Below are 16463 nucleotides of genomic sequence, written 5' to 3'. Positions count from 1 at the left end.
AGTGATACTTCAAATTCATCAGACAGAGCAGAAACCCCTTCACAGAAACCTTAACATATTGTTTCAATCTAAACAATATTTTCTCTTTGTCTTAAACTATACATTCCATTTTCTTTTGTCAGCTGGAAAATGACAAGTGCTGAGAGAACGAGAAAGTACAGGGAGAAACTAAACAATGACCCAGCAAGGAGAGAGGATCCAAAGGGGCGAGACTGCATTTTCTACGAAGAGCAGGAGGTTGTCTGTGGCATAGCAGAACCGCAACAAGGCAGCCGGTTTGCTACCCTCACCAAATACGACTGGCTGATGTACAATACAGTCTAAATGTATAATCTAATCTGATCTAATACTTTTGTACTTTCACTCACTGGACTGGACAGTGGACAGTGTTAAGGTAGGACCCGAGACAAAACTAGCGAAAATAGCTGATCTACAAGCTCTCAACACGTTGTGCTGCGAGAGCTTGTAGATCAGCTATTTTAAGAGTTGCGCAACCCAGCACTCTTTAGCTAGTGGAGATGTGGTGTAATGTCATGATTCCTAATTACATTTGTTCAACACAAAATGCTGTGTTCAAGTTCAGGAGACTTCGGAAAAAAGCAATTTACCTGAATGCTGAGTTCTGTTTCCACTAATTGGTGTTAATAAAATGTTGCCTTCAATGCCTTGGCTCCAAGTGTGGCTATGCGCCTTATTGTCCCTTTAGGATCCTTCTGCCGTGGGCCGGCAGAAGACTTAGGTGTGCGTAGCATTCCTGTGCACATCCTCATCATCCATCTACTACTACAATTCTTTCTTATCCCATGTTAAAGCCCTACAATAATATCCTGTTCAGAAATATTAAGGCCATGTTATCCTGGGTAATTGTTTAATCAATCAGTAAAGTTCAGTACTCACTAATAGGTAGGTTAAAACACAGTTTGCTTTGACACATGAAGATATGATCATACGGTGTGACACTAAATCATTTGGTGTGACATTCCAAATAGTGAGAAATCATACCTTTATTAATGATTAAACCAAAAAAATGTTTATGGATTACATAGAGAATATTATCAGGAAGAGTCACAAATATTTGTGTAATTTTAGAGAAAGTTTTGACAGAATACATTTAAAATATGTTGTAAGATCATGAACATGGGCCTCACACAGAGTGTCGATTATGAAAAAAATATACAGATATAATTAATTTTCAAAAAACTATAGTGGATCACTGGTTAGTTATGATAAAGGACTTTGATAAAGTGAGTAACTTAAGAAAGATGTACTCCATTTTCATTTTATGAACAATTATTTTCATGTCACACCATATGACGATTTTAGGCACAAGTACAACAAACTGCTGAATAAAGTCTGATTCCAATAACATATCTAAAAACAAAATGTATTTCCATAAGGTTGAGAGTGAGTAGAACAAAAGTAAATAACTTTTATGCCTGCAATTTAAAGTTTTTTTAAAAACACATTTTTTGGGGCGTCACGTCACTGACCCACGTGTCAAAGCAAACTGTGTTTTAACCTACCTATTAGTGAGTACTGAACTTTACTGATTGATTAAACAATTACCCAGGATAACATGGCCTTAATATTTCTGAACAGGATATTATTGTAGGGCTTTAACATGGGATAAGAAACAATTGTAGTAGTAGATGGATGATGAGGATGTGCACAGGAATGCTACGCACACCTAAGTCTTCTGCCGGCCCACGGCAGAAGGATCCTAAAGGGACAATAAGGCGCATAGCCACACTTGGAGCCAAGGCATTGAAGGCAACATTTTATTAACACCAATTAGTGGAAACAGAACTCAGCATTCAGGTAAATTGCTTTTTTCCGAAGTCTCCTGAACTTGAACACAGCATTTTTTTGTGTTGAACAAATGTAATTAGGAATCATGACATTACACCACATCTCCACTAGCTAAAGAGTGCTGGGTTGCGCAACTCCGAAAATAGCTGATCTACAAGCTCTCGCAGCACAACGTGTTGAGAGCTTGTAGATCAGCTATTTTCGCTAGTTTTGTCTCGGGTCCTACCTTAACACTGTCCACTGTCCAGTCCAGTGAGTGAAAGTACAAAAGTATTAGATCAGATTAGATTATACATTTAGACTGTATTGTACATCAGCCAGTCGTATTTGGTGAGGGTAGCAAACCGGCTGCCTTGTTGCGGTTCTGCTATGCCACAGACAACCTCCTGCTCTTTGTAGAAAATGCAGTCTCGCCCCTTTGGCTCCTCTCTCCTTGCTGGGTCATTGTTTAGTTTCTCCCTGTACTTTCTCGTTCTCTCAGCACTTGTCATTTTCCAGCTGACAAAAGAAAATGGAATGTATAGTTTAAGACAAAGAGAAAATATTGTTTAGATTGAAACAATATGTTAAAGTTTCTGTGAAGGGGTTTCTGCTCTGTCTGATGAATTTGAAGTATCACTGAATGAAGCTAAATTACATTTTATGTAAAAATGTTTAAAACAAATGTTTAAATGTACAAAAGAAACATGGAACTTTGTTATTTGTTGTTATATCTGTAGTTAAATACAGTATAAATCATATGGTGTGACAGTCAAGTCATATGGTGTGACAAGCAGACATGTCACACCATATGATTAAGTGTCACACCATATTACTGTTTTCTCCATTTAGGTTTACCTTGAGGCTACTATGTACACATTGGCATGCTAACAGCATGCTAGCTATAACAAAGCAGCCTAGATCTACATGGAAATATGACCAAAACTTCAAATAACTTAAGCTTTTTTTAAAGAAAAGGTGTCACACCAAAAGACATCCAGAATGGTGAGTTTGTCAACGTTTCAACAAGATGGCATTTCATGAAAATGTTAAAATCATAACTCACCTCAGACACCTGTCTTGCAGTTGTGCTGGGAGTGCTGAATAGCCTTACAGAAGAAGGACCTCTCTAGCCAATAGGTGTCCAAATAATTGCCTGTTTAATTTTTCCAAACTAGTGTCACACCAAATGATTTTGGGTTGGGGGACAAAATGTTTTTGATCAGAAATGACTGAAAACATTATGCTTTGACTTTGAAAAGATATAGGCTCAAAATAGACATTTTTTTTAGCCTAAATTCATTTTCAAATGATTTTTAGCAATTCTTTTTCTTAGTTTTATTCAAGTTCCCACTTTGAGAAACAAGGTCAGGACAGTCACACCATATGAGTTTTGCCATGTTTGGTTGAAGATTCTGAAGAAATGAGGAATGAAATGTTTTAATCTTGAGTAAGTTCACATAAAGCTTAAGGTCCTGCACAATATTCAGAAGGTTTTTGACAAATATATTTTTTATTTATACATGTTTGACACCGAGGACAGCAAAAACGTTACGTCACGTCACCCACCCATGTACTATATACAGTACATGGATCTCTATATATGGGTAACTGGTCCGATATACATCACTGGCCAGATGGCCAAGAATTGGCGCGACATCGCCCTTTAGGGCCACCCTGAGGCGTCTTACTAGTATTTATACAGAGCTTGGCGAGTTTGCCAGGGTGGACTTCTTCCACTAGTTCAGATGATACTGGTAACAGATGTAGTGTGGTTTGAGTTGGTGGGAGAATACTTATGTGTGTGTTGATGTAGTTAAGTAGATCTGTATGTCTGTTGACACGTTCTATTCATTGTTATGGTTTGTGTGTTGTGCCTGAGGCAGTGGCGTCAGTTTAGAAAAAGCTAAGGTATGGCAACATGACTGGTGTCTTGCACGCGCGCGAAGTTGCCATACCTTAGCAACAGGCATGATACATTTTATTTTTTCTCCACGTTTCTGCGGTTTCTTGGGCTGGATATGGCAGCCTGGAACGGTTGTTCAAGTGCAGCTAAACTTGGCATGTTAGTAAACGTGCACTCTGAGGGAACGCAGACATTATTTGTTGGCCGGCGGATCTCGCCGCGTCCTCCGACGTCTCAAAATGACGCAGGGGGTACATGACTCCTGCTGCTGTCTGCTTTGAGTAAATGAGGAGGGACATGACTCCCCCTGCTGTCTACTTTGAGTAAATGAGGAAGTGATCCGCGTGGAAAACGACTGATAAATCATAGTGATTTTATCATTATAATGGATAAGCCTAAACAAACCAGTTCACATGAACAATACTGATGTAAAATAAGATATCTGAACGGCTACATTTATTTATATAATTAAAATGTCATGAGCCAGCACAGTTATAGGGGGGTTTGCCCAGACTTCTTTTTCTTCCGATCACCAAAAGAAGTCTGGGTTTCCGAGGCTAGTAAACGTGCCACAATTAACAATAATGCATTGCACCTGTGCAGCTGACCTGCGGAACCTGGGAATATACCATTCTGTCAAGATGGAGAGAATACAAGTGTGGAGAATATAATTATAATACCTTGTTAAAGTGACCATTTTGTTAAATGTAGCATTTATAGTTATTTTACTGTAATTTAACAACATAATAACCAGCACAAATAGACAAAGAGACATCCACGGATTTATATTTAAAAGTAACTTTTATTTTCCCCCCTGGACCCAGGGTATGGCAGCTGCATACCCCTGCCATACCCAATTGACGCCCCTGCTCAAGGGGCTCATCCTCTAACTGAGATCTCTGAATAAATATGGACCCTCGTGGGCCTGTAACGTCCGTAAGTGTACTATTATGAGTTAAATTAACATTTTGACAAAACTCTGAGGCGAAAAGAAAAATGAAATCGCCTCAAATGGGGGTCTGCGGCCTATAATGCGTACCAAACCGGGGGTCTTTTTGAAATGAAAAAGGTTCAGAATGGATAGATCATGCACAATAATGACTCCATCACAGCCAAGACAACTGCAGAAATAATATTACTTTAGCACTATGTTACTGCGTTTCTTCAGATGACGAATCGATTCAGCGTCTAAAGGTGGTTGCACACTGCTGCGTTTTTCGTTGCGAAATGCGTTTTTCAGGGCAAGGAGAGAGAGAGAGATAGAGAGAGCAAGGGACCGAGTGGTGCGCGAAACGGGCGGCAGTGTGCAAACGTGACTGACATAACGTGAGGTTGATTTTTTTATTCACGCGCTCCGAAATTCACTCCGATATTCGGCCCGAAAAACGCAGCTTAACAGCTTCATCTTAAAAAAAAAGGAAAAAAAGAAGGAAAAAAAAGGGTCTCTCCATTGAGAGGAGGCCCTGGTGGAAGAATAGCACCGTAGCCTATGATATCTCACATCTCACGATAATTAAACCTTTTGTTCCCCCATGCGCGCCGACTCTAATGTCTCCTAATAAATATTTAATTTCACAAATTGAAGAGGAGCAGGACCCGCGGTCCATGGAAGGAAAAAAAAAGAGAACTCTGTCATAATTTTTTTTTTGCCATCTCTGATGTTGCCAAATGCGCTCTCTCTCTCCCGCGCCTCAATCAATTGTATGGCTGATGAATAAACACCTGTCATTAGCGTTCCGTCCCCCGGCCTGCCTGACATGTTTGTCTGCAACAAGGTGAGGCATTGATTACTTTTTAAAGACTTTCTAAATGTGCCTTTGGGGGGCGGAGCCAGTCCCGGGCAGCATGCTCCATTTCTCAACGCAATCAGACGCTCCGGCGTCTCGGAGACGGCCCGCGTCGCTTTGGATGACACTCATCTCCTCCTGCGCCTATCTAGCCCTCATTTTATGAATAATAGGGGTGGCTCATGACCGAAGGTATAAGGTTGCGGGTGCAAGCTGCCGAAATGGGTTTCCTCAGACGGGTGGCTGGTATCTCCCTTAGAGATAGGGTGAGAAGTTCATTCACCCGAGACTTGGAGTAGAACCGCTGCTCCTACACTTGGAAACAGTGGCGTAAATATGGAGGTGCAGCTGGTACAGCCGCACCAGGGCCCACACACACAGGGGCCCATGAAGGAAGAGGAAAAAAAAAAAGAAAAAAAAATATGTCTGCGCGACCACACTTGGTAATACGGTAATGACGTTCGGCGGTGGAATGCATCTGCGCGGCCGCAACAAGTATTACGGTAATGGGTTTAGGTGCTGAGTAGCTGCCTAGGCTAGGCCCTAGCTGGTGGAGTGCCGAGTGAATGATAATTTGTCCAATCATCCTTTGAGACCTGTCAGCTGTGTGTCAATCAGTCAGGATGGGTCGTGTCTATTTAATGTGCAGCACTGAAAGGCTTGCATTGTAGACCTAGTGTTCTATTTATTTGGTCATGTCAGAGCCCTGGTCATGTTTATAGGCCTATTTAAAAAAAAGGTGCGCACCAAGCAACATATCCAGGTCCTCCCCTGAAGCCCCAAAGACACCCGAAAATGACTTAATAAAGGTAACCCGTTTTAGTTGACTTTATACCCAAAAATACCCATTTTGGCCGACCTTATAACCGGAAATACACAATTTTTCGCGCCAAATGTCTCCTAGCTTTGTGCTCCCCCTAGTGGGGACAGAGTTAGGCGCCAGTGCTTACTGCAATGATATTGTTTATGTCCTTTGTACATTCTTGTACTTCTGCTTATGTGGACATAAATAAACATTTCAAATGTCACTTGCGCTTGTGTATATAGGGGTGGGTGGGTTGGGTTGGGGGGCCCACAACAAATATCTGCACCAGGGCCTATCACAATGTTGTTACGCCACTGCTTGGAAAGGAGTCAGCTTAGGTGGTTTGGGCATCTAGTACGGATGCCCCCCGAGCGCCCTCCTAGGAAGGTCCTCGATGCACGTCCCACTGGGAGGAGACCCCGTGGCAGACCAAAGACCAGGATTACATCTCCAAACTGGCTTGGGAACGCCTCGGTATACTCCCTGAGGAAGTTGCTCGGGATAAGGAAATCTGGAAGTCTCAGTTGGAACTGTTACCCCCGCGACCTGATTCCGGATAAGCGGTTGAAGATGGATGGATGGATGGATGGATGGCTGTAGCTCAGGAGGTAGAGCAGGTCGTCCAATGATCCGTGGGTCGGTCGGCGGTTCGAATCCCGGCTCCTCCTGTGCACATGTCGAAGTGTCCTTGGGCAAGACACTGACTGAACCCTAATGAGTCGGTCGGTGTCAGCGAGGGTCCCGGAGTGAATCTGAAGACGTTGCCCTTGCTTGTACAACAGCACAACAGCCTGTCAGCGTGGCGTTCGTGCTAATGAGTGCAGCTTTTACCACAAAATGTACGGCTCCCTCCCACATTACCATTGTCAGCAACAGTGTTGATTTTGTCGACTAAAACTCTGACGAAAAATGTTTGTCGACTGTGTTTTTTTCACTGATGAAAACTAAATAAAAACTAAGCTGTGATGACTAAAACTAAGACTAAATATATTGACAATTTCGTCAACAAAATACAAACTAGACTAAAACGTTAGGGAGGGACTAGTGGAGAAGACAGTCATTTTATGTTTGGTTGCTACCAGGTGTTGCGTGAAAATAAAAATGCTATTTTCAGCACGCAACCAAGTGTAAAATAAGTCACTACGATGCCATCAAGGCCTGCCAAAATACATTTCAGTTGACTAAATCAACTGTAGATTTAGTCGCCTAAAATATTAAGATATTTAGTCGACTAAAATTAGACTAAAACTAAAACTTTTCAGGTGACTAAATTATGACTAAAACTAAATTATATTTTATTCAAAAGACTCAAATCAAATCAAATCAAAATTTCCTGTCAAAAACAACACTGGTCAGCAACAACAAGTGGACATGATAAAAAATTAAAATAAAACAAGGAAAACATCGCAAAACGTAGATAGTTTGGTATGACCGTAGCCTTATACTTGTAACAGACTATTTCTACATTGCAGTATTGATACTTTTACTTAAGTAAAACGATTGAGTACTGTTTCCACGACTCTGGGGACTGCCTCCCCCTATCCCCCCCAGACATGCACGGCTGATCATCTTGTCTCCCTGATTGATCAACGCTCCTTCTTTTGTGTTCTCTGCTCTTTCTCCAGGAACTGCCGATATCTGCCCTCCCAGTAAAATCAAGTGTGTCGACAAAGCGCTCGGTAAGGCAACAACACTTATAGTCTTCTTCCTTCATTTACCTCCCCACCATTATGAAAATTGAAAATGAAACGGCATTGCCATCAGTAAATAACCCATGTTACGTAAACACGCACGCACGCACGCACGCACGCACGCACGCACGCACGCACGCACGCACACACACACACACACACACACACACATGCACACAGGGGTGTCGCACCAAATTCTGGGCCCTGGGTAGGCTACTAGGATTCACTCACATTTTGTGCTTTATCTATTGAAAAATAGCAGATCTACAAGCTCACAGCCGCGCTGCGAGCTTGTAGATCTGCTATTTTTGAAAAATCTTTAAAATTTGTGTCTATATATGTGTATTTCAAATCCTTTTTTTTTTCTTTTTTTTTTTTACATATGTTTCTATGTCAGTGGTGCTTAAACTTTTTATGTGAAGGACCCCCAAAATGATATATATTTGGCCACGTACCCCATCTCAAAATATTTAGTTCCAGGGACCCCCCAGAAGAAAAATTTGAGTTACAAATGTTCGCTTAAAAAATACATATATTTTTGCTCACATTTTCACGAGTTTTAAAAAACAGCAGATCTACAAGCTTGCAGCGTGCGCTGTGAGCTTGTATAGCTGCTATTTTTCAATACCTGAAGTATAAAATAATGAAGGCCCCTCCACCTTGGGCCCTAGTAACTCAGTCCCACTTTTCCCTCCCTTGTGACACCCCTGCGCGCGCGCGCACACACACACACACACACACACACACACACACACACACACACACACACACACACACACACACACACACACACACACACACACACACACACACACACACACACACAGGTGGGCTGGCTTGATTGCTTTTTTCCCCGCTCATTGTGATTGTGTCAATTCAAGCACCTCGACAACGTGCCTGTTTCCATCACGCTGCAAATTAGTTTTTAATAAACAAAGTGATGCTTCTATTACTGCGGGGCGTCGTCGGTGCCGCCAGGCAGAAACCTTGTATCTTTGACTCCAACTTTTTATGTTTTTATGTGTCTTTTGTGTAAATTAAAATGCTCTTCTGTACTTCGTCATGCTACAGCTGTGTCAGCTGCTAAAAATAGCCTATCTACAAGCAAAAAAAAAAAAAGCTTTCTGTTCCACGCACGCACGCACGCACGCACGCACGCACGCACGCACGCACGCACGCACGCACACACACACACACACACACACACACACACACACACACACACACACACACACACACACACACACACACACACACACACACACACACACACACACACACATTATGAAAATAGCTGATCTACAGGCTCCCAAGAGCTCACAAGAGCTTGCTGATTTCAAGATTTGCTATTTTTATACACTTTAAACTTTTTGACATTTTGAACATTGAGTAGGCCTACTTTTATTTTTGATACTTTAAGTAGGCTACATTTCGATGCCAATACAGTCACACAGCACTGCTTTTGCACAGTTACTCAAATAAATGCCTCCTCATTGACCTCATATCTCTCTGTCAAAGAAAACCATGTTTTTTGATAACTTTTCATAGTGCCCCTACGGTCGGCACTTGCTATTATGGTTTTACTTGTGATACTCTTACTTAAGGAAAGCAATTAAGTAGGCCTATTTTTTCACCACTGATGAAAAATAACAGTTTTCAGGACATACATTTAGTGACAATACATTTTTTTTCTTTATTTTTTTTAGTTTAGTTCAGTTTATTTGATCACTCACATACATTTATGCAGGTCATACATCCACATAATCATTGTTACAGGTGATCAAAAGGAATAGGCTGCTGGAGCTGAAAGCTTATGGATGCCTATCCTACGTATTCATGGAGTAAAATGCATTGATTAGTTATCCACAAGTTTCCGCGGGAGTTTACTGGAGACTATCGGGACCAAACTTCCGGGTTTAACAGCAGACATACAAGCTCACGTCGGTTCGCAGATGCAACCCGTTGTGAGCTTGTAAATCGGCGCCGGAAGCTCGGTACAGACGTCTGCGCAATGCACTATGGGGCGCTGGAAACTCGTGGATAGAAATGTTCAAAATTAAAATTCCACTCTCATAGGTATTTTGGTGTGTGTGCACCCTAAAGTGCAAATACCTAAAAATTAAGTACAGTACTTACTTTAAGTAAATGTACTTAAGGGGAGAACCACCCATTTTCAACATTGAACTATGTCATTAATATACCTTTTGAGTTTTGTTATGTGGAAATAAGAAAAAGGTCACATAGTGTTGAAAATGGGTGCTTCTCCCCTTTAGTTACTTCACACCACTGATGAAAAGCACGAAAAGTAACAGTTTCTGGAACCATATGAGGTTTCCACCCGACGAGGAACGATACAGCATATCGTCACTGTCGGGCAGAAACCTCGTATCTCCAAGTTTCAAATGTATGATTTTTTTTTTTGGCAAAGTAAAGCACTGCTTCATCATACAAGACTGTCGCACAAAAAGTAGTGAAAACAGCAGATCTACAAGCACACAACGCCTCGCTGTGCGAGGCGTTGTGTGCTTGTAGATCGGGCTGTTTTCAAAGTAAAAACAGTTGTTTTTAAAGTAATAACAAAAAAGGGAACGTTTTGGACGTACAAGGTTTCCTTCCAACTGACAGCGACGATATCCATTTAGGCACCCGTCGTTCACCAACGCTCGTGACCCCTCCCCCCCCCCCCCCCCCCGCCCTCCCCGACCTCTCTTCCCTCTCCGTTATCATCACCATTAGAACGGCACAAAGGGACCGTGGCATTTTGATGGCACTAAAAAGAGATGCTTTATTAGTTCCGCGGCTAGACGAATATACGCGCAATTATCATCCAGCGGGGCAAATAAGGCAGAAATTTAATTATCTCGCTCGCTTTTTTTTTTTCTCCTGTGATTTCCGAACCACCATTTAATGGGCGGATCAAATGAAATCTTAGATATATCAAACAAGAAAGGGCCATATATTTCTTTTAATCTATATTCTCTTTTGAAATGGTGTGAATAAATTCTCGCCTTTTTGTGAAAGGTAATAAGTTAAATTATAATTTATATATTTATATAGCATAGGTGGTGGTGGGTCCACCCCCCCCCCCCCCCCCCCCCCCCACCCCCTCACGTCAGTCCCAAGAATAGATGCAGCCTCTGCTGCTGCATACAAATAGCCTAATTATAGCAGTTGTAAAAGACATTAATCATCAGTTTTTTTTCTTATTATTAATTGCCGTTATCAGTGGTTTTTCTCCCTTTTGTTTGGACTGAATGAAATTAGATTTTGAAGAGAGAATTCAGAAAACAATCTGTTTTCTGTGTCGTGCACTTGACATGCACATTTATTTGTTTGTTTTTTCTACGCTCTTTGCATGTGTGTGTGTGTGTGTGTGTGTGTGACATCGTCTCGCCGTGTGAATGTGCACTTGGTTGCTTTTGGGCAGAAACCTTGTATCTCCATATTTCAACATTTCTTTCTTTCTTTTTCCTCACAAATTAATTCCCTAGCTTGTCAAACTACACTACAGTGTAACACTAAAGTAGAAAAACAGACGTTAAAGTAGTAATTTTTTTTGCTATTTTGTCATTTATTTTGCAGCCTCTGTAACTTTCGCAGGCAGGGGCGTCACAAGGGGGGGGGGGGGGGGGGGGGGCTGAGTTACTAGGGCCCAAGATGGAGGGGCCTTCATTATTTTATACTTTAGCTATTTAAAAATAGCAGATATACAAGCTCACAGCACAGCACCGAGTGCCGCGCTGCAAGCTTGTACGGTAGATCTGCTATTTTTGAAAACTCGTGAAAATGTGAGCAAATCTTTGAATATATGTATTTTTTAAGCGAACATTTGTAACTCAAATTTTGCTCCTGGTGGGGGGGTCTCTGGAACTAAATATTTTGAGATGGGGAGAGGTTCGTGGCCAAATACATCACATCATTTTGGGCGTCCTTCACATGAAAAAGTTTGAGCACCACTGACATAGAAACATAGGTTTTTCAAAAAAAAAACCTTAGAAGGATTTGAAATATTCAAAGACACACATTTTCACGATTTTTCAAAAATAGCAGATCTACAAGCTCACAGCGCGGCACTCGGTGCCGCGCTGTGAGCTTGTATATCTGCTATTTTTTAATAGTTAAAGCACAAAATGTGAGTGAATCCTTGTACCCGCAGGGCCCAGAATTTGGTGCGACGCCCCTGGTAGCAGGTATTTACTGTATCCCACTGTCTGCTTGCCAGGGACGTGCTGGCCATTGGGAAAAGCGGGACAACTCCCGAACGGCCGGTTCATTCCCGGCCGGTCCAGGCCGGCCATTAGGAAAAAACTTTAAAGGAGTGGCGACACCGGCCGAAATTTAACATTATGATACAGTAGGTCACGTGGTGTTTCTTCAAACAGTCTGAAAAGGAGGCGGGGCCGTATCAGTTAGTAGTGAATGTATACTTCGTCCGTCGTGCGGTGCCGCGCAATGTATACTTCGTCCGTCGTGCGGTGCCGCGCACAACGTGATGGCTTGTTGTTAGCTAACGCTGCACCGCACGGCTATTTGCGAGAGCTATTGTGTGTGTACACACACACGCGCGCGAAAGCACACACACACACACACACACACACACAGGCTACACACACACAGAGTGTAGGATATGAGCCACGCACGGACCTCAGTCCGGCCGCTGTGCTCCGGTGAGCACAGCGCACAGACCGGAGCAGGACATGGCTTGCTCCGGTCGGTCTGGTGCTCCAGTCAGGTTAGGGCAAGAGACAGCAGGGTATGGCCGACAAAACCGTCTCATAGACGGGGAGAAGCGTGTTGACCCTCGTACACCTTTTTTGACACCTTTTTTGAAGAAGACATGTACTTTTTTATCGGTCTAACCATTGATTTTATAGCAAATGCTATATATTTTTTACCCCTAGAACTGATAGTTTTAAAGTTGGTTTAGAAAGTCGGAAACACACCTCGGACAGCTTTTTTTGGGGCAGTTTCAAAAGATAATGATATGGATAATCGACTCCGCCCCTCCCCCCATATTAGCCCAATCAAATTAATTTATTTCAGTTACTGTACAGAAAGTACTACTTTCAGTACAGTAACTACAATAAATTAATTTGATTGGGTCATTTAACACGGGGGTACATGACATCATTAAAAAATTGGCTAATTTGATAGCCTTAATTAGCTGTTTTGGCCGTGTCACGCCCCCTTTAAATAAAATGTCGGCCTTCGTTCCAAGTAAATCATCACTGTCGGGCAGAAACCTTGTATCTCCAAATTTCAAATTTACTTTGCTTCATCATACAAGGCCGTTGCACAAAAGCAGTGAAAACAGCAGATCTACAAGCACACAACGCCTCGCACTTGTGTGCTTGTAGATCGGCTGTTTTCACTAGTTTAAATCATTTTTAAAATGATAAATACAAAACAAACGGTTTTGGACATACAAGGTTTCACCCGACAACGACGAAATATAACAAAAAAAATTAAGAAAAATGAGGGCCACTCCAACTCTTTTTCCCGGGCTGAATCAGGGGCCCAGCACGTCCCTGCTGCTTGCAATGAGACTTGGAGCAGTGCCAGCCTGCAAAGCTGTACTGTGCCGTCTGTACGCCTTTTAAAGAAGCAAGTCATTCTTTAGCAGCAGACTGTCTCCATAAATTATGTTTAATACACCTCATATCTGTATTATACTATAATGGTAATATAAAAAAGTATTGTAATTATTTAGTATCTAATATGATTTTATGACAGAATACTGGCAAATAGTTATCAAGATTCTTTATTTTAGTTTTTTTACCTGGCAAATCTGGATGCATCTGTGATTTATAGGCTATCACAAGTAACACATGCACATATTACACAGCATGTTAACAACGTAAGCCTCAGGGCCTATGCATACCGTCATTAATTCGGCTGTTCGGTGCTGCGGAGATTTTGTGACTCCCCGAAAAAAAAATTGTCTCTAAAAGTGTGCATCTGCCCTTATACCTTCTTCCTCTTCCTATGATGACTGTTTAAACTAGCAGATCTTCAAGCTCACAACGCAACACGATACGATGTAAGCTGGTAGACCTGCCATGTTGGCAATGTTTTGGTTGAAAGTGAAAAAAAAAAAAAAAAAAAAAAGCAGATTGTATTTGAAATGTGTAATATCGTCTGTCGGGTGGATACCTCCAAAAACTGTTACTTTTCACTTTCAGGATTCACCTTTTTTTTATGCAAAAGTAACAGATCGACAAGCTCAAAACATGGCACGAAAAGCTTGCGAATCAACAACTTTTGATGCTTTTGTGTGACGCTGTAGTATGATCAAATAGGGCAGGGGTCTTCAACGTTTTCAGGCTGCGGACCCCTTAGTTGAGAGAGAGATGAAGCAGGGACCCCCACAACCTGTTCATAGATTCCATATAGTTTCATTCATCGTTTGACACTACAATCATCAGTGTATTTTGGAATCATGTAAATTTGTGTTTTCTGATAACCACTTGAACCGTCAATACTTAATAAACTTGACCTTTAACTCTGTACTTAGTCTGCTCTTTTTACCCTCTACACCAGGGTTCCCCAATTAGTTTTCCCCAAGGGCCGAATCATGTCTAGGGTACCAAGCCGAGGGCCACAACATTGCAGGGGGGCAACGGTGGCGTTCCCGCTACTCCAGCGACAGTTCAGATATCGTCGTTGTCGGGTGAAAATCTGTCCAAAACCGTTCGTTTTGCATTTATCATTTTAAAAATGATTTAAACTAGTGAAAACAGCAGATCTACAAGCACACAGTTGTGTGTTTGTAGATCTGCTGTTTTCACTACTTTTGTGTGACGGCCTTGAAGCAGGGCTTTACTTTGCGAAAGAACGTACAAATTTGGAGATACGAGGTTTCCACCCGACGACGACAATATACTAGTGTTGTTGCTGCTCTTATACCACCATTATTACTGGGGTTGGTGGGGGCCAGACAGTAGCCCCCCACGGGCCGCAAATGGCCCGCGGGCCGCCTATTTGGGAACCCTGCTCTACACCAAGCCTATTTTTTCGAAAATAGCCGAAGATCTGATCTGCTATTTTTAGCTAAAGTTCTCGGACACTGAATATGGACACTAGGGTTCAAATGGTAAATATAAAAAAGGAGTCACACTTTTGGAGGAACCCCCGGCAGTAACTCTGAGGACCCCATAGGGGTCCCGGACCCCCTGTTGAAGACCCCTGAAATAGGGTGTTAATTTACTATATGGAAACAACTAAGCAGACTGTACTGCATGTGCTTGTAGACAGAGGATATCTTCAGAAATAATGTCCAATCCTGGAATAAATTCCTTACCAAGAAATGTCTTCACCAATGTGTTTGTAAAGGTGTCTAGTAACCAGCAAGAGCCGTTGGCCGCCGCGTCCACGTCCATGGACGCGGACGCGGAAAAAACGTCCGTGGACGCGAGGCCGCGTCCACGGACGCAAACGGCCGGCCGTCCCGGCCGTGGACGCGGCCGTGGACGAGGCCGTGGACGCAGACGGCCGGGGACGCGGCCGTGGACGAGGCCGCGGACGTGGACGCAAACGGCCGGCCGTGGACGAGTCCATGGACGAGGCCGCGAAAAAAAGGCAGCGAAAAAAAAAAAAAAAAGTGGAGAATTCAAATATGACCTTCTTTTTTGCATAGGACAACTCTAACCTGCATCAATTGGTATTTTATAATTGCCAATTGTACCCTATCCATCTGAAAAACAAATTGGATGTCTATTGTATGTATTTTTTGATGGAGAATTCAAATATTACCTTCTTTTTGGGATAGGACAACTCTAACCTGCATCAATTGGTATTTTATAATTGCCAATTGTACCCTATCCATCTCAAAAACAAATTGGATGTCTATTGTATGTATTTTTTGATGGGGAATTCAAATGTTACCTTCTTTTTTAGATAGGACAACTCTAACCTGCATCAATTGGTGCATCAACCTACTATCTATCTATCTATCTATCTATCTATCTATCTATCTATCTATCTATCCATCTATCCATCTGTTCATCTATCCATCTATCTATCCATCTATTTATTTATACTTCACCTTTAGTCCAGAAGAGAGTTCAGCATCAGGAACTTGCACACATGTAACTGTGTCATGACTGTGTCATGGAGCTAAAACAGGGCTATGTTAAATACTCAAAATGACTCTGATGGACCAATCAGGGTGGTGGTGGGGGGAGGGATCAACAATAGACAGAAACTGGATAATGCTTTGTTAACTGTCCCACCTAAGTCCCTGCTAGTCTGAACAAACATCACCTTCCCTCTCATAACACTACTACTACTACATTTATATAAAGCTGCTCTTGCATTTGAATTCAAGTCTGACACAAGTTAAGGTTAACTTAGGTAGTATTTCATTTTGCTGGCTTTTAGGGTCTGTGTGTGAGTGTGTAGGCTCACAAATTTTTATAATTGTCATTAAGTGACTCTATCTATCTATCTATCTATCTATCTATCTATCTATCTATCTATCTATCTAT

At 42.0% G+C, this 16463-nt stretch overlaps 1 protein-coding gene across 1 annotated transcript in view; it reads left to right on the top strand.

The window, feature by feature from the left end:
- asic4a (acid-sensing (proton-gated) ion channel family member 4a) overlaps positions 1-16463 on the top strand; it is a gene marked incomplete at its 3' end in the record, with an annotated part of 310423 nt that overhangs the window by 273389 nt on the left and 20571 nt on the right. The window contains exon 5 of the mRNA XM_080752929.1: positions 7912-7965. Coding sequence (XP_080609055.1) covers positions 7912-7965 — 54 coding nt within the window. The remainder of the gene's footprint in view (positions 1-7911; positions 7966-16463) is intronic.

This window comes from Nannobrachium achirus (genome assembly GCF_963921795.1).
Source record: "Nannobrachium achirus genome assembly, chromosome: 22".
NCBI classification, from domain to species: Eukaryota; Metazoa; Chordata; class Actinopteri; order Myctophiformes; family Myctophidae; genus Nannobrachium; species Nannobrachium achirus.
Note: the sequence above shows the minus strand (reverse complement) of the source record. Positions and strands in the feature narration are given on the sequence as shown.